Genomic DNA, 20297 nt, shown 5'->3' on the forward strand with positions numbered 1-20297 from the left:
CAGAAGTTGTCGGAACTTTTAGAAGCCATGCACCTAAAAGTAGTGGCACTACCATGCATTCTTTGTAGTTGCACTTACATGCTGAGCCCAGAACAAGTCCTCTTGAAATAATAACACTGCGGAATTTAATGTTACTGACCTTCTCCATGCTTAATCTCCTGATAGATCTGACTCATGGTCCTCACACAAAATGCTGGAGGAACTTAGCAGTCCAGGCAGCATCTATGGAAAAGTGTCCAGTCGACGTTTTGGACCGAGACCCTTTATCAGGATTGGTTCGTGGACCTCTGGTTTCCTCCTGTTGCTCAATAGTCAGCTCCTTGGTCTTGCTGACATTGAGTAAGAAGTTATTGTTATGGCACCACTCAGCGAGATTTTCAGTCTCCCTCATATCTGGATTAGATTAGCTTTATCTGTCACATGTACAGTGAAATGTGCCATTTCTCGTCAACGACCAACACCATCTGAGGATGTGATGGAAGCAGCCCACAAGTGTTGCCATGCTTCCGGCACTAACATAGCCATAATTCACTAACCCTAAACCTGTGTATCCTTCAAATGTGAGAAGAAACTGGAGCACCTGGAGGAAATTCACATGGTCACAGGGCGAATGTACAGACTCCTTCCAGACTGCAGTGGGAATTTAACCCTGATTTTCCGATTGCTGGTGCTGTAAAGCATTATGCTAATTGCTGCACTACCATACCACCAACCTATCTAGGTAATCATAGTTGGATCTAGGTCATAGTAGTTGTAAGGCTATTGTAGCTTTCTGCCATTTTGTGGTTGAATTCTTATGATGTAAAGGGTTATGTTTCCTGAAAATCTCGAACCTGTCTACTGGCTCATTGCAGGGAGAGATGTAGTAAATCTTGAATGTTTAGAGAGCAGCCTTTGATTGCCCTGGTTGGCTTTTGACGTTACTACTGTGGCCTGCAGCTGATGGGCTCCTGGACCGTCTGCTGCACTGAACTGGCTCCATGGCTGTGGACTTACTTTCGGGGACTCTGCATTTCATTTCTGTGGATTGTCTGATTGCTTTCTTTTTTAATGTTTTCATGATTCGTTCTCATTTTTGCACATTGGATGTATGACTGTTTGTGGTGTGGATTTTTCCTGAATTCTATTGTGTTTCTTTGTTTTGTGGCTGCCTGCAAGAAGATGAATCTTAAGGTTGTATACTGTATACATACTTAGATGATAAATGCATTTTGTATTTTTGAACTTTGTAAGTACATACAATGCCACCTCACTTTTGCATTCCCTTCTTTGGCCACTGTTAAATTGATGTAGAGAAGAAGTTTCTCCTATCATTCCTTTTGTTCATTTGATAAGTTACTAGACAAAAAGTGTAGCTGCTGACATGGTTCTATTTGCTCCATCAATCATTAGAAAGACCCAGAGATGGTGAAAGAACAGCAGTAGAATTCCAAGTCAGGTTGGTGTGGGGTTTGGAGGGCAACTTCCAGGCGGTACCTTTGCCCTCCTATCTGGTATTGGATGTCAAAATCAAAGTCTGATCCCAGCAAAGCTATACTTCACATGCATTGCTTCCAATTTAGGCTTTCCTTGATCAATGTAAGGCAGATTTATCATAATTTCTGGTTCTTGGAACAAAGCAAATGTTCTACTCTGCATTTTTGTGCTTAACTAACATATGAAGTGACAAAAAACAATGCATTATTCATATAATACTATCCATTGCTGCTTTTGAACATTGATACTGGAAGCAGAGATGAAAACCAAGAAATTTAGCTGGAGGATAATACACTAATGATTAAACCTAAGATTTGAACTAAGCTCCTAGACAGAGATTCAGTAATCTGGCATTCTATTGATTTGTATTTCCTGTAAACCATTCAGCTAGAGCACGTGTCTCTACTGTTCATCCAGGCAAAGCCTTAAGTTGCTGGAAATGTGGCAGCTAGGAATATATAACTATTTGTGGACAATGTAATATTGTTGTGGGAGTTGGAAATCAAAGCATCTACAAATGAAGTGATGTTATTTTTAAAAGTTGTAAGTTAAAGCATGTTTTTTATGTTTTAATTTTTTTTATCACTGATATAGTCTAGTTCTGTAAGTTCTTATTTATCTGTACTTTTCCTGGAGTATTAGCTCTTCCCATTAATTTAAACACTATTTGTGATAAAGTCATCATGCAGTTCAGCATGGATACAGGCCCTGTGGCCCAGTGAATCCATGCAAACCACAGTGCCCATCCAGCAAATTCCAATTTCTTCTCAGCCCCTTCCCTCCGTTACTGCACCTCTCCAAGTGCTTCTTAAACCACATCCTCTGACGTATCGATACATATACAGCTCTCAGGTCTCTTTTAAATTTTTCTCCCTTCACCTGAAGCTATGCTCCCTACTTATGGACTCCCTTACCCTGGGGAAAAGACTGCTATTGTCCACCTTTTCTATGTCTCTCATAATTTTAACCATTTCTTTAAGGTCGTCCCTCATTCTCCAAGGAAAAAACATAGCACAGAAACATAAAAATCTACAGCACATTACAAGCCCTTTAGCCCACAATGTTGTGCCAACCATGTAACCTGCTCTAGAAACTGCCTAGAATTTCCCTACTGCATAGCTCTCTATTTTTCTAAGCTCCATGTACCTGTCTAAGAGTCTCTTAAAAGACCCTATCGTATCCGCCTCCACTACCGCCACTGTCCATTCCACACACCCACCACTCTCTGTGTGGAAAAACTTACCTCTGACATCCCCCTTGTACATACTTCCAAGCGCCTTAAAACTATGCCCCTTCGAGTTAGCCATTTCAGTCCTGGGAAAAAGCCTCTCATTATCCACACGATCAATGCCTCTTGTCACCTTTTACACCTTTATCAGGTCACCTCTCACCCTCTGTCGTTCCAAGGAGAAAAGGCCGAGTTCACTCAACCTATTCTCATAAGGCATGCTCCCCAATCCAGGCAACATCCTTATAAATCTCCTCTGCACTCTCTCTGTAGTATCCACATCCTTCCTGTAGTGAGGTGACCAGAACTGAACACAATACTCCAAGTGGGGTCTCACTAAGGTCTTATATAGCTGTAACATTACCTCACAGCTCTTGAACTCAGTCTCATGGTTGATGAAGGCCAACACACCATACACATTCTTAACAATATTGTCAACCTGTGCAGCAGCTTTGAATGTCCTGTGGACATAGACCCCAAGTTCTAGCATAGCCAATTTCTCCCTAAAACTCAGGCCCTCAAGTCCTGGCAACATCCTTGGATATCTTTTCTACACCTTTTCTAGTTTAACCTCATCTTTCTTATCATAGGGTGACCAACACTGTTCACAGTACTCCATGTGCAGCCTTATCAACACTTGTACAATTGCAGTGTAATTTTTCAAATCCTATGTTCAGTGCCCTGACTGATAAAAACCAGTGCTAAACGCCTTTTCCACCACCCTGATTCCACTTTCAATGAACTATGCACTTATGCTATGAACCTCTGAACCTCTGTTCCGTTACACTCCCTAGTGTACTACCATTCACAGTACTCTAGTTTGACTTTCCAAAATGTTTCATCTCACACTTAAATTCGAAAATGGACCACACTGTACCCCACGCTGAAACGCATAACAAAAGTCGAAAGGAAAATAATTGTAAATAAGAGCTTACTTCCAAAATTTTTGGGTCTCATCTAGATCTACTTTACCACATTTTTGACTTTACTATTGGCAGTGCTACGCCAGAGTAGAGCTCAGCAATTTACTAGAATAAATGGTTTTATGATGAAATTGATATTGAGAGCAATACACAAAATGCTGGAGGAACTCAGCAAGTCAGGCAACATCTATGGATGAGAATAAACAGTCAACTTTTTGGGCCGAGATCCTTCATCAGGATTGGTGACATGTCTCAGCCAGAAACCTTGTCTGTCTATTCCCCTCCATAGATGTTGCCTGACCTGTTACATTCCTCATTTTGTGTGTTGTTCTAGAATTCCGGTATCTGCATAATCACTTGTGTTTAAAACTGAAATTGGTTTGCTTAGTTAAAATATTTGATTGTTCTACTCTTCATAGAAATATGCACAAAACATTTAATTGCAATTATTCTGTCCTGAAATAATTGAGAAGTAAATTATTTTTTTCCCTCCTTGTTTTTAGGATAATCTACAAATGTTCCATGTGCGACACCGTGTTTACGCAACAAACCTTGTTATGCAGCCATTTTGATCAACATGTTGCTAAGCAGAAAGTTTCTGTATTTAAGTGCCCAGATTGTGCATTGCTGTATGCACAGAAACAGCTCATGGTGGAACACATTAAGGTACCAGCTAAACCTATCACAACCTTGGTGAAACAGATAAATTATTTGGTTCTCTTATTTATGAGATGTGCCTCGATGAATTTTTTTACTGGATTGGCAGTCAGTGTTCTGAGTCATTGATTCTAGTTTTATATTCTGCCATGGTGACTGGATTCAAATAATGAATCTGGAATTAAAAGAAAAACTTAATCTCTTTAGGAATTGGCTATGACAGTAACCGGACTCTGGTTCACTAATGCCCTTTAGAAATGTCACTCTCACATTCACCAGTCTATATGTGACTGGAGACTCACCAATGTGATTGACTTGTTACTGCCTCCTCAGTTTAGGGGTAATTGAAAATCAACAAGCTGTATTGGCATTGTCAATAAATCCACATCTGTGAACTATTTAGAAAAAATCCTGGAGTCTCCCTATATACTTTGATGTTCTAGACCATCAGGGCCAATGAAAGCCATGAATGTACCCAATGAATATTTTCTGTCTTAGTTCAGAAATTCCTCCATTTCTTCAACTGTGTCACCATAGCATATCGGGATTCAGTGTGTTTGTAAGGAGTTTGTACGTTCTCCCCATGACCATGTGGGTGTTCCCGTTTCCTCCCACATTCCAAAGATGTGTAGGTTAGGGGTAGTAAGTTGTGGGCATGCTATTATGGATCAGAAGCTTGGCAACACACGCAGGCTACCTAGCACAATCTTCGTTGATTTGATTTGATGCCAGTGACATGTTTCATTGTATTGATGTACACGTGACAAGTAAAGCTAATCTTGAAATCTTTATCTTTGACTGGCTCATACTTTAACGCACCTCTGTTTAAAATTAAAGAATTCTAAAGGAAAGAATTGCATGTAGTCATCATGAAGCTCTATGAGTTGTGGTGACCTCAGAATGTTGCAAAGCCCAAAAATTGTGCAGTGTATGTTGTAAAATCTTGGAGCTCTATAGCATAGGAACAGGCCCTTCATGCCAAACTATTGTTCTGCCTAGTCCCATCAACCAGCACCTGGACCATAGCCCTCCATATGCCTCCCATCCATGTACTTAACCAAACTGTTGTAATCAAATCACCACTTCCACTGGCAGCTCATTCCAAACTCTTCTCACCCTCTGAGTGAAGAATTTCTCCCTAGGTTCCCCTTAAATATTTCACCTTTCACCCTTAATCCATTTGTGCAGTATGAATGGGAAACGAGGCCTTAGCTCAAAGGTGGCATGAGCAATAATGCAGAGCTGTCTAGTTGATGAGGATGTTTATACCCCCATCTTGTGACTCAGATGAGAATACTGCCTTCATAAATATTCACTCCAATGCTGAAGGAACTCAGCAGGTCAGGCAACATCTATGAAAATTGATGAATAGTCGTCATTTTGGGCCAAGACCTTTCTTCAGGACTAGAAAGGAAGGCGGAAGATGCCAGAATAAACAGGTGGTGGCCGGGGGGGGGGGGAGGAGGATAGCGAGAAGATGATAGGTGAAGCCAGGTGGGCGGGAGAGGTAAAGGGCTGGAGAGGAAGGAATCTGAAGAGGGAAGTCACGCGTGTTTTTTACATAGAGTAGGTGTATGGAATGCACTGTCAAGGGTTGGTGGTGGAGGCAGATACATTAGGGATATTTAAGAGATTCTTAGGCAGATGGATGAAAGAAAAATGGAGGGTGGGAAGGAAAGGTTCAATTGATCTTGGACTAAATTAAAAGGTCGGCACAACATCGTGGGCCTGAACTGTGATGCACTGTTCTACATAATGAAGTCTGACAGCTACAGGGTAAGTGCAGTGCCCCTAAACAACAAAATAGAACATCATAACAAGGTAGATTGTGAGGTTGAGAATATCTTACCATACTAGGGATCTATTCTGTTGTCTTAGTAAAAGCTGGCCTTGAGCCTGGTGGTACACGCTTTCAGGCTTTTGTACCTTCTGCCAATGATGAGAGTGTGTCTAGGGTTGGAGGGTCTTGATTATGCTGGCTGTTTCACTGAGGCATTGAGAAGTGCAGAGATTCCATAGAGGATCAATTTTTGGATGTAATTCCAATTATAATTACAAATCAACTTTGCTTAAAAAGATTGTTGTGACCTTTTCCCCAATGGCAGAGGTGTCCAAGTCTAGAGGCCATAAGTTTTAAGATGAGGGGTAAGATTTAGAAGACAATTTAAGTCTTGAATGCAAGATGTGAGGAGGTGGTGCAAGAAAGTATCAGCATATTTAAGTACTGAATGAGTACTCGAATCACCAAAATGTTAATAGGCTTAATAGACCAACCACTGGTAGTGTAGATAGGTGTTTGATGGTAAATGTAGATGTGGTAGGCTGAAGGGTTTGTATGATTCCTTGACTTTGCAACCAGTTGAATATAAGAATTATGACTAAATCCATCAATTCTTTCATGTTGCAGTCCATGCATGGAACTCTTAAGAGTATTGAGGGTCCCCCAAACCTGGGACCTCAAGAACCAGTGGTCACAAAGCCTTTGACTTCATCAGCCGGGCAGAAAAAAGCTGACGGGAAAGCCGTTAATGGCACTGACCGACTTGGGAAGAAAACTTCAATCGTCGTGAGGAAAACTGGGAGCCGGTCAAAATCAAATAACCCGGGATGGATGTGTCAAGACTGTGAAGAATGGTTTCCTGAACGAGAGGACTACATTTCTCACATGAAGAAAGACCATGGAAAGGTAAGAGCCAAGTAGGATGGAATAGTGCAGTATGTACTGAGTTCAGGAATTCTGCAAGGAGAGTAAACTATTAAATGAAAGAATCAGTTAGGAATGTTAACATCACTCACCTCAACACTGAACTGATTCCACAGCCAAGGACTCTACAACTCATGTTTTCTGTATTATTTACTTACTTGTTAATTTATTACTGTTTTATATTTGCACAGATTGTCTTCTTTAGCACATGGGTTGTTTCTCAGTCTTCGTGTGTAGGTTTTCATTGATTCTATTGTATTTCTTTGTTCAGTGAATGGCTGCAAGAAAATTAATCTCAGGGTAGTAGATGGTGACACAAATGTACTTTGGTAATAAATTTACTTTGAACTTTGATAGTGATCTCCAAGAAGCCATAAGGCATATGAGTAGTATTAGGCCACTTGACTCATTGGGTAGAAGTCATTTGCCATTGCCTCTTCTGGACAGTGTGTTTACAAGATGGGTAACCCCAGCCATTATGAATATTTTTCGGAGATTGTCTGCCTGGTGTCAGTGGTCACATAACCAGGACTTGTGATATATGACCACAAGATATAGGAGCAGAATCAGATCATTTGGTCCATCAAGTCTGCTCCACCATTTTATCATAGCCACTCCAATTTTCCTCTCAGCTCCAATCTTCTGCCTTCTCCTTGTATCCCTTCATGCCCAATCAATGCTCCCTCAATCCCTGCCTTAAATATACATGAAGACTTGGCCTCCACAACTGCCTGTGTCAAAGAATTCACCACTCTGGCTAAAGAAATTCCTCCACATCTCTGTTCTAAAAAAGACACCCCTCTATTTTGAGGCTGTGTCCTCTGGTCTTAAGCTCCCCCACCATAGGAAATATCCTCTCCACATCCACACTATCAAGGCCTTTTACCATTCGATAGGTTTCAATGAGGTCACCCCTCATTCTTTTGAATTCTCGTGGATACAGACCCAGAGCCATCAAACAGCCTTCAAATGACAAGCCATTCAATCTTGGAATCATTTTCGTGAACCTCTTTCGAACCCTCTCCAGTTTTAGCAAATCATTTCTAAGATAAGGGGCTCAAAACTGCTCACAATACTCCATGAGGTCTCAGCAGTCCTTTATAAAGTCTCAACATTACATCCTTGCTTTTATATTCTAGATCTCTTGAAATTAATGCTAGCATTGCAATTGCCATCCACATGACAAACTTAACCTACAAATTAACCTTTAGGGAATCCTGCACAAGGGTTCCTAAGTCCCTTTGTGCCTTAGTTTTTTTAAATTTTCTCTCCGTTTAGAAAATAGTCAAACCTTTCATTTCTTCTGCCAAAGTGCATGACCATACACTTGCCGACACTGTGTTCCATCTGCTATTTTTTTGCCCATTCTCCCAATCTGTCCAAGTCCTTCTGTAGCCCCATTATCTCCTCAAGGCTACCTGCCCCTCCGCCTATCTTCATATCACCTGCAAACAAATCAGTCAATTCCACCAGCCAAATCATTGATGTATAACATAAAAAGAATCAGTCCAACACAGACCCCTGTTGAACTCCACTAGTCACCGGCAGCCAGCCAGGAATGGCTCTCTTTATTCCCATTCTTTGCCTCCTGCCAATCAGCCTGTTATGAACCTGCAAGCCACTGTTTTATCCATGCTAGAATCTTTCCTGTAATACTGTGGGCTCGTAGCTTGTTAAACAGCCTCGCGTGTAGCACCTTGTAAAAGGCCTTTTGATGTTCTAAGTACACAACATCAACCAATTCTCCATTGTCTATCCTGCTTGTTATTTTTTCAAAGAATTCCAACAGATTTGTCAGGCAAGATTTTCCCTTGAAACAATACCGACAATGGCCTATTTTATCATGTGCCTCCAAGTACCCTGAGACCTTGTCCTTAAAAATCAACTCCAACATCTTCTGAACCACTGACATCAGACTAACAGGCCTATAGTTTTTCTTATGCCTCTCTCCCTTCTTGAAGAGTGGAGTGACATTTACAATTTTCAGTCTTCCGGAACCATTCCAGAATCTAATGAATCTAGTCATTTTTGGAAGTTCATTGCTAATGCTTCTACAATCTCTTCAGCCCCTTCTTTCAGAACTCTGGGGTGTACACCATCTGGTCCAGGTGACTTATCTACCTTCAGGCCTTTCAGTTTTCCAAGAACCTTCTCTTTCGTTCTGGTAACTTAACTCAATTCATGACCTCTGACACCGGGAACTTACACCATACTGCTGATGTCTTCCACCATGAAGACTAATGCAAAATGCTTATTCAGTTCATCTGCCATTTTGTTGTCTCCCATTACTACCTCTCTGGCATCATTTTCCAGCAGTACAATATCCACTCTTGCCTCTCTTTTACATATCTGAAGAAATTTTTGGTATCCTCTCTAATGGTACTGGCTAGCTTATTTTTGTATTCTCTCTTTACCTTCTTAATGACTTTTTTAGTTGCCTGTTGATTTTTAAAAGCCTCTCAATCCTCCAGCTTCTAATTTTTGCTCTATTGTATGTCCTCTCTGGCTTTTATGTTGATTTTGCCTTCTCTCATTAGCCACGCTTGTGCCATCTTTCCTTTAGAATGCTTCTTCCTCTTTGGAATGTACATATTCTATGCTTCCACCTGCCCATATGACCGTCCACCAACTGCTGCCATGGTTTCATGCAGTGTCACACCTTGCTCACTGGTGACCTGCAGGCTAGAAGAGGGAAAGAGCGCCTTACATCTCCTTTGGTAGAAACCTATCTCCGCCTCACCACCCTCGGGTAGAGATACATTACCTAAATTATAGTAATTCAGATATGTTTCAGTAACTTATCAGTCTCCCAATGTTAACCATTTAGTGTAGCACACAGTAGTAATTACCGACTGGGTTAATTTGGAGCAAAGAGCCCTGTACATTGGAGCGGCACTTGGAATTTGGTGTATTCTGATTATAAGAAGAGTACACGTGAAACCAAGAAGACCCCACCACCTCCTCTCAACCAGCATCACTGTTTTTGTCATTTATGTATCATAGGGTAAATGCAAGCAGGCCTTTTCCACTGAGGTTGGGTGGGACTACATCTAGAGGTCATGGATTAAGGGTTAAAAGTGAAAAGTTTAAGGGGAACTTGAGGGGAAACTTCTTCACTTAAAGAGTCATGAGAGTGTGGAATGATCTGCCAGCATAAGTGGTGCATTTGAGCTCTTTGAGTGACTCCTGTGTCCTTTTGACGCTTAGTAGTGTTGTGTTTTTTTCATCAAAGTGACAAATCTTAACCAGAATGTGTGCTGCAATTGTTCAGCGTAGCCCCTCAAATGATAGCAAAGTTACTGGTCATGGAGAAGAGAGTAAAAGGTAGTAAAGTAGCTTCCCGTCCCATGATCCTTTCCCTTCTCCAGCTGTGTAACCCTTTTGCCAATCAACTTTCCAGCTCTTAGCTTCATCCCTCTCCCTCCTGTCTTCTATCATTTTGGATTTCCCCCTCCCCCTCCTACTTTCATATCTCTTACTATCTTTTCTTTCAATTAGTCCTGACGAATGGTCTTGGTCCGAAACATCGACTGTACTTCTTCCTAAAGATGCTGCCTGGCCTGCTGCATTCCACCAGCATTTTGTGTGTGTTGCTTGAATTTCCAGCATCTGCAGATTTCCTTTGTATTATTGTGATGCTTTTGCAGCTCAGAGTGTTCTGGAGTTCAGAATCAGAATCAGGTTTAATATCACTGGCATATCGCGTGAAATTTGTTGTTTTGTGGCTGCAGAACATAATAATAGAGAAAAAACTGTGAATTACAGTAATATATATATATATATATATATAAATCCAGAGTTCAGTTCTGGCATCATTCTGTAAGGTGTCTATGTACGTCCTCTGTGTTTTGCATGGGTTTTCTCCAGGTCCTCTGATTCTGTCTCACAGTATAAAGACATACCAGGCAGGTTAATTGGTCATTGTAAATTGTCCCATGATTAGGTTAGAGATAATTGGGGTTGTTGGGGTGGTATGGCTGGAAGGTCCTTCTCCACACTGTATCACTAAATAAATAATAGCTCTATTATCAGGGGATGAAAAACAATTGAGGAAATAGTTGTTAAAAATGTGTAGGAAGCAGACATGGGGCTGATAACACAGGAGCAACTTGTTAAATTGAACTGGTTTATTATCGTCATATGTACCAATATACAATGAAAAACCTGTCTTGCATACTGTTCATACAGATGAAATGATTACACTGTGTATTGAGGTAGTTAAAGGCAAAAAACAACCATGCAGAATTATAAGCACAAGTGATTCTGTAGATATTGAAATACAGAATAACACATATAATGAAATGTCTCAGCCTGAAATGTCGACTGTTTATTCCTCTCCATAGATGCTGCGTGACCTGCTGAGTTCCTCCAGCAGTCAGTCAGTGCTGCAACTACAAAGGAAGTGCAGTGCAGGTAGACAAGAAGGTGCATGATGAATTGTCAGGCACTCGAGTCCAGTCTTTATTCTTGTTTTTGTTTGTAGAGGTTTAACACAATAACTCACTTGCTGGGATTGTCAAAAGGAAGTTCAGAATCGACAGTCCCAGATCAGTCAAGCGAGCTAAGAATGGCAGGTTCCCTTTTTTAAAGGACAACAGTGAACGAGATGAATTTACATATGAAATGGAACTTGGTAACAGATTTTGTTTCCTGTTGAATCTGCAGCAAAGATAAATTACAATGTTGATTAGTTTACAAATGCCTTCATAAGTCACCATGCAGGTGGATCCATTTTGTCTATCACTTTATGATTTAGAGCACATTGTTGCTCTGACTATTAATGAACATCCTATCCCTGCAGCTCGAGGCCTGCACTATTTGGTTCTTGCAGATACAAAGTTCATCCCTTTCTGCTCTGGGATGAATCAGATATAACTATTGATTATCTGTCCGCAGGTGGTCAGCTGCTTTTATTGTAATTTAAAAATCACGCTGGGTGATGCCAGTCATTCAGAACAGGTTGATTGAGATTGGACGTACAAGGCCAGTGTAATCCGTCAGAAAGTGTGTCTTTTTAGGAAAAATTTGGAGCACTTTTTTCCTCCGCAATGTGCAATATTACAAGAAACATAGACAGAATAGACAGCCAACACTATTTTCCTGGGGTGACAATGCCAGAGGATGTACTTTTAAGGTGAGTTGAGGAAAGTTTAGAGCAGGGGTTCTCAACTTGTGGTCCAGGGAACCTTTGCTTAATAGGGTTGGTCTGTGGTATTAAAAAAAAACCTCCTGGTCTCTAGGATATGTCAGAGGTAGTGTTTTATTTTACACAGAGTAGTGGGTGCCTGGAATGCACTGCTGTGGGTGGTGGTTGAGGGTGATACATTAGGGACATTTAAAAGACTGTTAGATAGGCTCATGGATGTAATCAATAGAGGGCTTTGGCTGTGTAGAAGGAAGGGATAGATTGATCATGGAGTAGGTTAAAAGACTGGCACAATGTCTTGGGCCAAAAGGTCCATACAGTGCTATGTTCTATGTTTACCATTTGATTTGACCTTCGTGTTACCAATCTCCCTTGAAAGGGTGATCTGTTCCCAGACTTGTGCATTGGTGTTCTGCTGTGAATCATGTGAGCCTTGACCCAGGTACCAGGCAGGGTCCAGCAACATGTTCAGCTGGGTAGATTTAGAACCTTTCTCCATTAGTTCGAATTCAAGTTTATTGTCATCTGACTATACATATATCAACAATGGTCCTCTGGAGAACGGTGCATGCACAAAACATATATCACACACAGCACATGAAACAAAACGTTAGTTATTAAAATATAATTTAAAATGCACGTCAGGTGCACAGCACAGGTAAACAGTAAACAGCATGCTGTCCTAGTGATGAGGGTGTTCATTAATCTCGCAGTCTAAGCGATGAAGCTGTTACCCAGTCTGACAGTCCTAGTCCTGATGCTCCTGTACCTCCTTCCTTACGGTAGTGGGCCAGAGGGATTGTGGGATGGTTGATAGGGATCCTCAACAGTGTTTTGGGCTAGATACTATCTGCCTTACCCTTCTAAACAAGAATGTTGACCTTTTCAGCTGGGATGAGGTCAGTGTACAAAACTACAGATTCCCTGAGACTGTGCATGTCTGATAGGGCTTATTCCTGAAATAGATTTGGTTATGCAACTGCTCCATTCAGTTTGTAGCAAGATTATAAATCTGATTTATCAATGAACACAAAGTATTTGGTGTGTTCTGGCTTTTAAAACAATACCATGTTGAAATGTATTGCTTCTGAATTATTTTGTGTGACATTTCATTACTTGCAGTTCCAGTGAAAGAAAATGTTTTTCCAAAGTCTAGAAAACATATCTTCCTTGACATATTTTTAATATTTAATCGTGTTATATTTGATCATGGAATAACACAATACATTGAATTCTGTGATTTCCTATTAGTAAGAAATATAACTTGCAGCAATATTTTGGGGCTTTTACACTCCATGAAGAGGATGTTTCCAATTAAAAAAGAGATGAGGAATTTCTACACTACAGGAAAGGTGTGAAAACTGTAGAAAGGGTGCAGAGAAGATGTTTCCTGGATTGGGGAGCATGCTTTATGAGAATAGGTTGAGTGAACTAGGCCTTTTCTCCTTGGAGCGATGGAGGATGAGAGGTGACCTGACACATAAATAAGATGATGAGAGACATTGATCGTGTGGATAGTCAGAGGCTTTTTTCCAGGGCTGAAATGGCTAACATGAGAAGGTACAGTTTTAAGGTGCTTGGAAGTAGGTACAGAGGAGATGTTGGGGGTAGGTTTTTTACACAGAGAGTGGTGAGTGCGTGGAATGGGCTGCCAGCAACGACGGTAGAGGCGGATACGATAGGGTTTCCTAAGAGACTCCTGGATAGGTACATGGGTTTAGAAAAATAGAGGGCTATGGGTAACCCTATGTAATTTCTAAAGTAAGTACATGTTTGGCACAACATTGTGGGCCAAAGGGCCTGTATTGTGCTGTAGGTTTTCTATGCTTCTTTAGCCATTGATGATAAATCTGTGAAATTCATTGGTACAGATAACTGTGGAGGCCAGGTTATTTGTAATATTTAAAGCAGAGGTTGTTAAGTTCTTTAAGTTAAGATTGGTAAGGGTATCAAAGGTTACGGGAAGAAGGCAGGAGAATGAGGTTGAAAAGGATAATAAATCAGCATGCTTGGATGGCGGAGCAGAATTGAATGATAGGCCAAATAGTCCAATTCTGCTCCTATGTCTTATTGCTTTATGATCTGTACGAGTTTTTTTTTATGGAGTTTGGAAGTTGCATTAGACCTCTAAGTAATAAAAGTAAAATATTAAGAGAAACTCTTGCTTTGGGTTTGTCAAAATTCATAGGAAGTCTTTGCCTGGAGGAACAATTCAGTAAAGCTGTAGGGTCTTATTGTCACGTGACCCCAATTTTAAAGTTAAAATAGTATGGAGTAGATCTGAAATGAAACAAAGCTTTTGCATGAGAAAAAGATATTGAAAAAAATCAATGATTTCATTGAGATAAGAGATTCTGCAGATGATGGAAATCCAGTCCAACTCAAACAAAATGCTGGAGTTACTCAGCAGGTCAGGAGATGAATAAGCAGTGAATGTTTCAGGCCAAGACTCTTCGTCAGGACTACAAAGGAAGAGCGCAGAAGCCAAACTAAGAAGATGAGTACAAGCTGGCAGGTGATAGGTGAAAGCAGGTGAGGGGGAATGAAGTGAGAAACCGGGAGGAGTAGAGGTAAAGGGCTAAAGAAGTAGGAATCTAGTAGAGGAGGACTGTGGACTATGGAAGAAAGGAAAGGAGAAGGGGCACCGAAAGGAGGTGATGGCCAGATGGGAGAATTCTGTCCAAATGGGGAGGGGTAGGAAATTACCTAGGGCTAGGGCTTTACTCTTTGGAGAGAAGGCGGATGAGAGGAGACATGATAAAGGTGTACAAGATGTTAAGAGGAATAGATAGAGCGGACAGCCAGTGCCTCTTCCCCAGGGCACCACTGCTCAATACAAGAGGATGTGGCTTTAAGGTAAGGGGTGGGAAGTTCAAGGGGGATATTAGAGAAAGGTTTTTTACTCAGAGGGTGGTTGGTGTGTGGAATGCACTGCCTGAGTCAGTGGTGGAGGCAGATACACTAGTGAAATTTAAGAGACTGATAGACAGGTATATGGAGGAATTTAAGGTGAGGGGTTATATGGGAGGCAGGGTTTAAGGGTCGGCACAACATTGAGAGCCGAAGGGCCTGCACTGTGCTGTGTTGTTCTATGTTCTGTGTGCCTGAAGTTAGAGAAAGCAATGTTCATGTTGTCAGGTGGGAAGCTACCCAGATGCAATATGATTCAAAGGATTTGAAGTACATTTATTATCAAAGTATGAATATAGTATACAACCCTGAGGTTCGTCTTTTCCACCGACAGCCACGAAACAAGGAAAACAAAGAAAGAAAATATGGAACCTGTTCAAAGAGAGAACATCAAACCCCCCCCCACGCACAAAAAAAAACAAATCGTGCAAATGGCAACAAGAACATCAAGCCCCTGCGCAAAAAAAATCACGCAAAACGGAAAATAAAATCAATCACCCCATGCGCAATAAATAAATTGTGCAAATGTCAACAAGAACATCAACCCCACCTCGCACAAAAACAAATCGCACAAATGGAAACAAGAGAAAATGAACGAAAACACAGAATATAAAATACAAAATTGAAAAGTCCGTATTCAGTTCAGCACAATCATTTGCAGGCCGCCCTGATTCAAAGTCACCCAAAAATAACAACAGGGAAAGGAGCAACCGTAATCCAGAAAACACATCATAGTGTGAACTAGAGTCCAGTTCACAAACCGCATCAGTTAAACCTTGCTCCGGCACCATCCTCCGAAAGTATCGGGGAGAGTGAGATCATTTGAATGCAGGGGACTTCCCTCAGGAGCAGTGGGCGAGGGAGGGAGAGAACATCACACACAAACAACTTCCTGCAGCAGCAGTGAGACAGAGCCTGGTAGATGGCACTGAATACTCACTCGCCTCGATGTTTTTCAGTCTTCCTCTCTTTAATTGGTGAGAAATGGGGTCAATCATGGGCTTGTGCTGTCTCTAAGCTTTTTGACGTCGAGGCCGCTTGCCTCCCAGAATCTTCTCAGAGACAGCAAAGCGCCAGATCACTTAATTGCCCTGCAAACACACCATCAAACTGTAGATCACAGGGTCCAACAGTACCAGAATCACATTTAAAAGAAGAAAAAGATACAAAAGAAGTAAAAGAAACAGTTATGTGGACCATCTGGAGAATGTTGCCTGTGGTAATGTTGTTTGCTGACACCATCCTCTTCCAGAGGTGAAGATGGCCTTATCAGGGCAGTAGACTGAGGAGGATGTGGTCTGACATGTTGGAATGAGAAAGGGAAGTAGAACTAAAATGGGTGGCCACCTGGGGCAGATAGAACAAAGGTGTTGATGAAATGGTCATTGTATCATTGATCCAAGTAAATTTGTAATAGCTTCATTGCAGGTAAAGTTTAAATTTTGAGGCAGAATTAACCATTCAGTATCTGCAGACATTTTTCAGTATAGTACTGTGTAAAAGTCTCAGTCATATTTATAGTACTCTGCAAAATATATGTAGTACATGGTATTTGTGCGTTACAAAATATATGTAGTACTGTGCAAAAGTCACACATGCATATATATACATACATACTCACAGTGCCTATAAAAACTATTTCACCCCCCCCATTAGAAGTTTTCATGTTTTATTGGTTTACATCATTGAATCACAGTGGATTTAATTTGGTTTTAATTTTGAAATACCGTGTACTGCTTCTCTGATACTTGCCCCACACCCCTCTCAAGGTGCTCCACATGCTCCATTCCCAACATTGTTTATTCCCGTCAGATTTACAAATTGTTTTGTGCTCCACGTTGACAAGTACTGTACTGTGCAATATTCTTAGGCCCTCTCGCTATAAGTATGTGCCCAAGACTTTTGCATTGTTATAGTAAAGTGTCTGTTCTGTTGTAGGCCAGTGTTTTACTCAAAAGATTTACTTAGTTCTATATTAAAATATAACCACCTGATATGGTCATGACAGTGCGATGTTTTATTAACAGCAAATGAAGAAGCATCCCTGCCGACAATGTGAAAAATCCTTCAGCTCCTCACACAGTCTATGTCGACATAATCGCATCAAGCACAAGGGTATCCGAAAGGTCTACACATGCTGGTGAGTACACCAATAAAGTGCTTGTGAAAATGGATGACCCAGTTATAAATTGATTAATTCATAAAGGGGCGCCACGTTAGTGTAGCATTTAACGCAGCACTCTTACAGCTGGGTGGTCAGAGTTCAGTTCTGATGTTGTCTGTAGGAGTTTGTCCGTCCTCCCTTTGACTGCATGGGTTTCTTCTGGGTGCTCCAGTTTCCTCCCACATTCCAAAGACATATTGGTCAGTAGGTTAATTAGTCTTTGTAAATTGTTGTGTGATCGGACTAAGGTTAAATAGGTAGGTTGCTGGATGGTGTGTCTTGTTGGGCCTGTTCCATGTGGCACTGCTAAATAAATAAATAAAATAAAACTTTCTTGAGAGAAAATGACCCCCAGCTGGAAAGGAGTTAAATAGGAAAAAAATAGTTCATTTGGAAAGAGCACAAGCAGCAAAGGTGCTAACCAGAGAGTTGAAGAAATCGTGAACTCCTCACTCTTTCATGTCGGGAGGAAGGTGATGATAGCAGAGCAGAGGTTCCTGAGGTCAGTACAGAGTTGTGTTAACTTTCCTATCTCTCCCCCACCTAGCCAATCCAGAGCAAACCTCAGTAGAGCTTCATAAACAGAGCCAAGTCTAGTAGCGGATGGTCAAAGACAGTTTTACGCTCTGTGAGTTCAAGGAGCAAACATGAGGCTGTATCTAGGGACATGACTGCATTGGGTTGAAGGGTTTGATAGTGGTTATTGGCGGGGTAGTGGAGCCCTGATGAGTTCTTGGCAATGTTAAAAAGAAATGTAGGTGCACTACTGTATGGTCAGTGTGCACTAATTTGATGTTCATTTGGGATTTGTGAAGTGTGGATTCCTGGCAGCAGAGCTAACTGTTGGAGACCGCTGCCACGGAAGTGGCATGATAGCAGAGGGGTTTGCATAATGTTATTAGAGCAATCCCAGAACAATTAAAAAATCCCCCACCACTATAACCCTAATGCTCTCATGCCTCTGCTTCCAGAATTGCAGTCAGAGGAAACAAATCTCAGAAGCAGGGGACAAGATGCAGCCACTACTAAGTGTTCACATTTATTTACAGTACTGTGCAAATGCCATAGACACATGTATGTATATAGCTATGGTGCCTTAGACTTTTTCACAGTAATCTAGTAATTTAATGTATTGCACTGTACTGCTGCTGCTGCAAAAAAAAATTCATGACATATGTGATTGATCATAAACATGATTCTGATGTGGGTCTCTATTGTGGATTGAAGAGTGGGAAGGGGACAGGGAGGAGGGGAGTCATGGTTAGGAAAAGGGGAAGGGAGAGGGGAGGGAGCAGATAGCACCAGAGAAACATTCTGTTAAAAGACCATAAGACATTGGAGCAGAATTAGGCCGTATGACCCATCGAGTCTGCTGTGTCATTTCATCATGGCTGATCCAACTCTCCTCTTAAACTCAATTTCCTGCTTTCTCCCTGCATCCCTTCATGCACTGACCAATCGAGAATCTATCAACCTCTGCGATAAATTTACGTAAAGATTTGGCCTCCACAGCTGCCTGTGGCAACGAATTCCACAGACTGACCATTCTCTGGCTGAAGAAATTCCTCCTCATCTCCATTCTAAAAGGATGGCTCTCTATTCTGAGACTGTGTCCTCTGATCAGAGACTCTCCCACCAGAGGAAACATCTTCTCCACATCCACTCTATCATGGCCTTTCAGCATTCGATAGGTTTCAATGTCACCCTTCATTCTTCTGAATTCTAGTGAAATCAGGCCCAGAGCCATCAAAAGCTCTTCATATCACAAGCCATTCGAACTGAAATCATTTTCATGAACCTCTTTTGAACCCTCTCCAGTTTCAGCACATCCTTTCTAAGATAAGGGGCCCAAAACTGCTCACAATACTCCAAGTGAGGCCTCTCCACTGCTTTATAAAGTCTCAACATTACAACATTTGTAATTTGTAACAGTTGTATTGAGAGCATCCTGAGTAGCTGCATCACTGCCTGGTTTGGAAATTGCACCATCTCAGATCGCGAGACCCTTCAGTGGATAGTGATGTCAGCTGAGAAGATCATCGGGGTCTCTTTTCCCGCCATCACGGACATTTACATTTACTCCTTTTGTAGAGGTTTTTGATTTAACCAGAAAAAATCACAAGATCTCACATGCCGGTACTCAGCTTTGCCGGATCCAGAACCTGGAAATTTTATGAACCAGTACCTGCTAAGAAAACAGGCCTACACATTGTAGAGCGTTATAAGTGAATTCTTAATAAATAAATCAGGGAGGGAAATTTTCGATTAGATTTCCAAAGGAAAAGAATCCTCTGAAATGTAACCCACGTGAAACGATCGTAATCTTGTTAAAACATAACACGGGATAGCGGGATCAGTACGTGTACTTAGTATTGAGTGTCACGTACCCCGTGACCAGGTTACAGAACCAGCAGAAATGGAAAACACATTGGAGTCTGGTATTACTATGAACTAATAGTGTTTATTAGTAACTAAGCAATGCAGTAATATAAATGCAAATATATTGAACAGGTTAGCAATGATATATATATGTGTGTGTGTGTTTGTGAGTGTGGAAATAGGAACAAAACTAGGCTCTTTCAAACCTAGGGGTAAATGGGTACAGTCTTACAATGATGAAGAGAGTTCAGTTCAGATCGAGGTAGTTAGTTGAGTAACGTTGGAGAGAGAGAGGTGAGAGGTGATGCCGTCGATCTTCCCGTTGTCTTCCAAAGTCCTGTTGTGGTCATCGACTGTGACCGTGGTACGTACGACCGTTCTTCAGTGGTGGAATTATCACCCAGGCAAGGGTGGACACACAAATAATTCCCCACCGGTCACACCTTTTCACACTGTGAGCCACTGATTGATTTCCCCGAATCGATCCTCCAAAACCCCCACCTTCCTGTGGGAGCAACAAAGCTTATTCAATGTCTGAAACTGCGTGTCTTGTGGTGGGTCTGTCTGTGTAACAGCAGACCTGGCTTTTATCTCCCCATGTTGGACACCAGCTGTCCATCAACCTGCTCCACCCTGCTCTCTCTGCAGGAACATTAACAAGCAGGCAGGTGACCTCGGGGATAAGGTAAACAAGCTGGCAGAGAAACCAT

General features: G+C 41.4%; 1 protein-coding gene across 7 annotated transcripts in view; it reads left to right on the plus strand.

Annotated features, from left to right (window-relative positions):
* The window catches only part of znf532 (zinc finger protein 532), a 175843-nt gene that overhangs the window by 132040 nt on the left and 23506 nt on the right, over positions 1 to 20297 (plus strand). For all 7 annotated transcript variants that reach the window (XM_073064175.1, XM_073064174.1, XM_073064177.1 and 4 more), the window contains 3 exons: positions 4131 to 4293; positions 6692 to 6970; positions 17072 to 17184. In XM_073064175.1, coding sequence (XP_072920276.1) covers positions 4131 to 4293; positions 6692 to 6970; positions 17072 to 17184 — 555 coding nt within the window. The remainder of the gene's footprint in view (positions 1 to 4130; positions 4294 to 6691; positions 6971 to 17071; positions 17185 to 20297) is intronic.

This window comes from Hemitrygon akajei, chromosome 13 (assembly GCF_048418815.1).
Source record: "Hemitrygon akajei chromosome 13, sHemAka1.3, whole genome shotgun sequence".
Taxonomy (NCBI): domain Eukaryota; kingdom Metazoa; phylum Chordata; class Chondrichthyes; order Myliobatiformes; family Dasyatidae; genus Hemitrygon; species Hemitrygon akajei.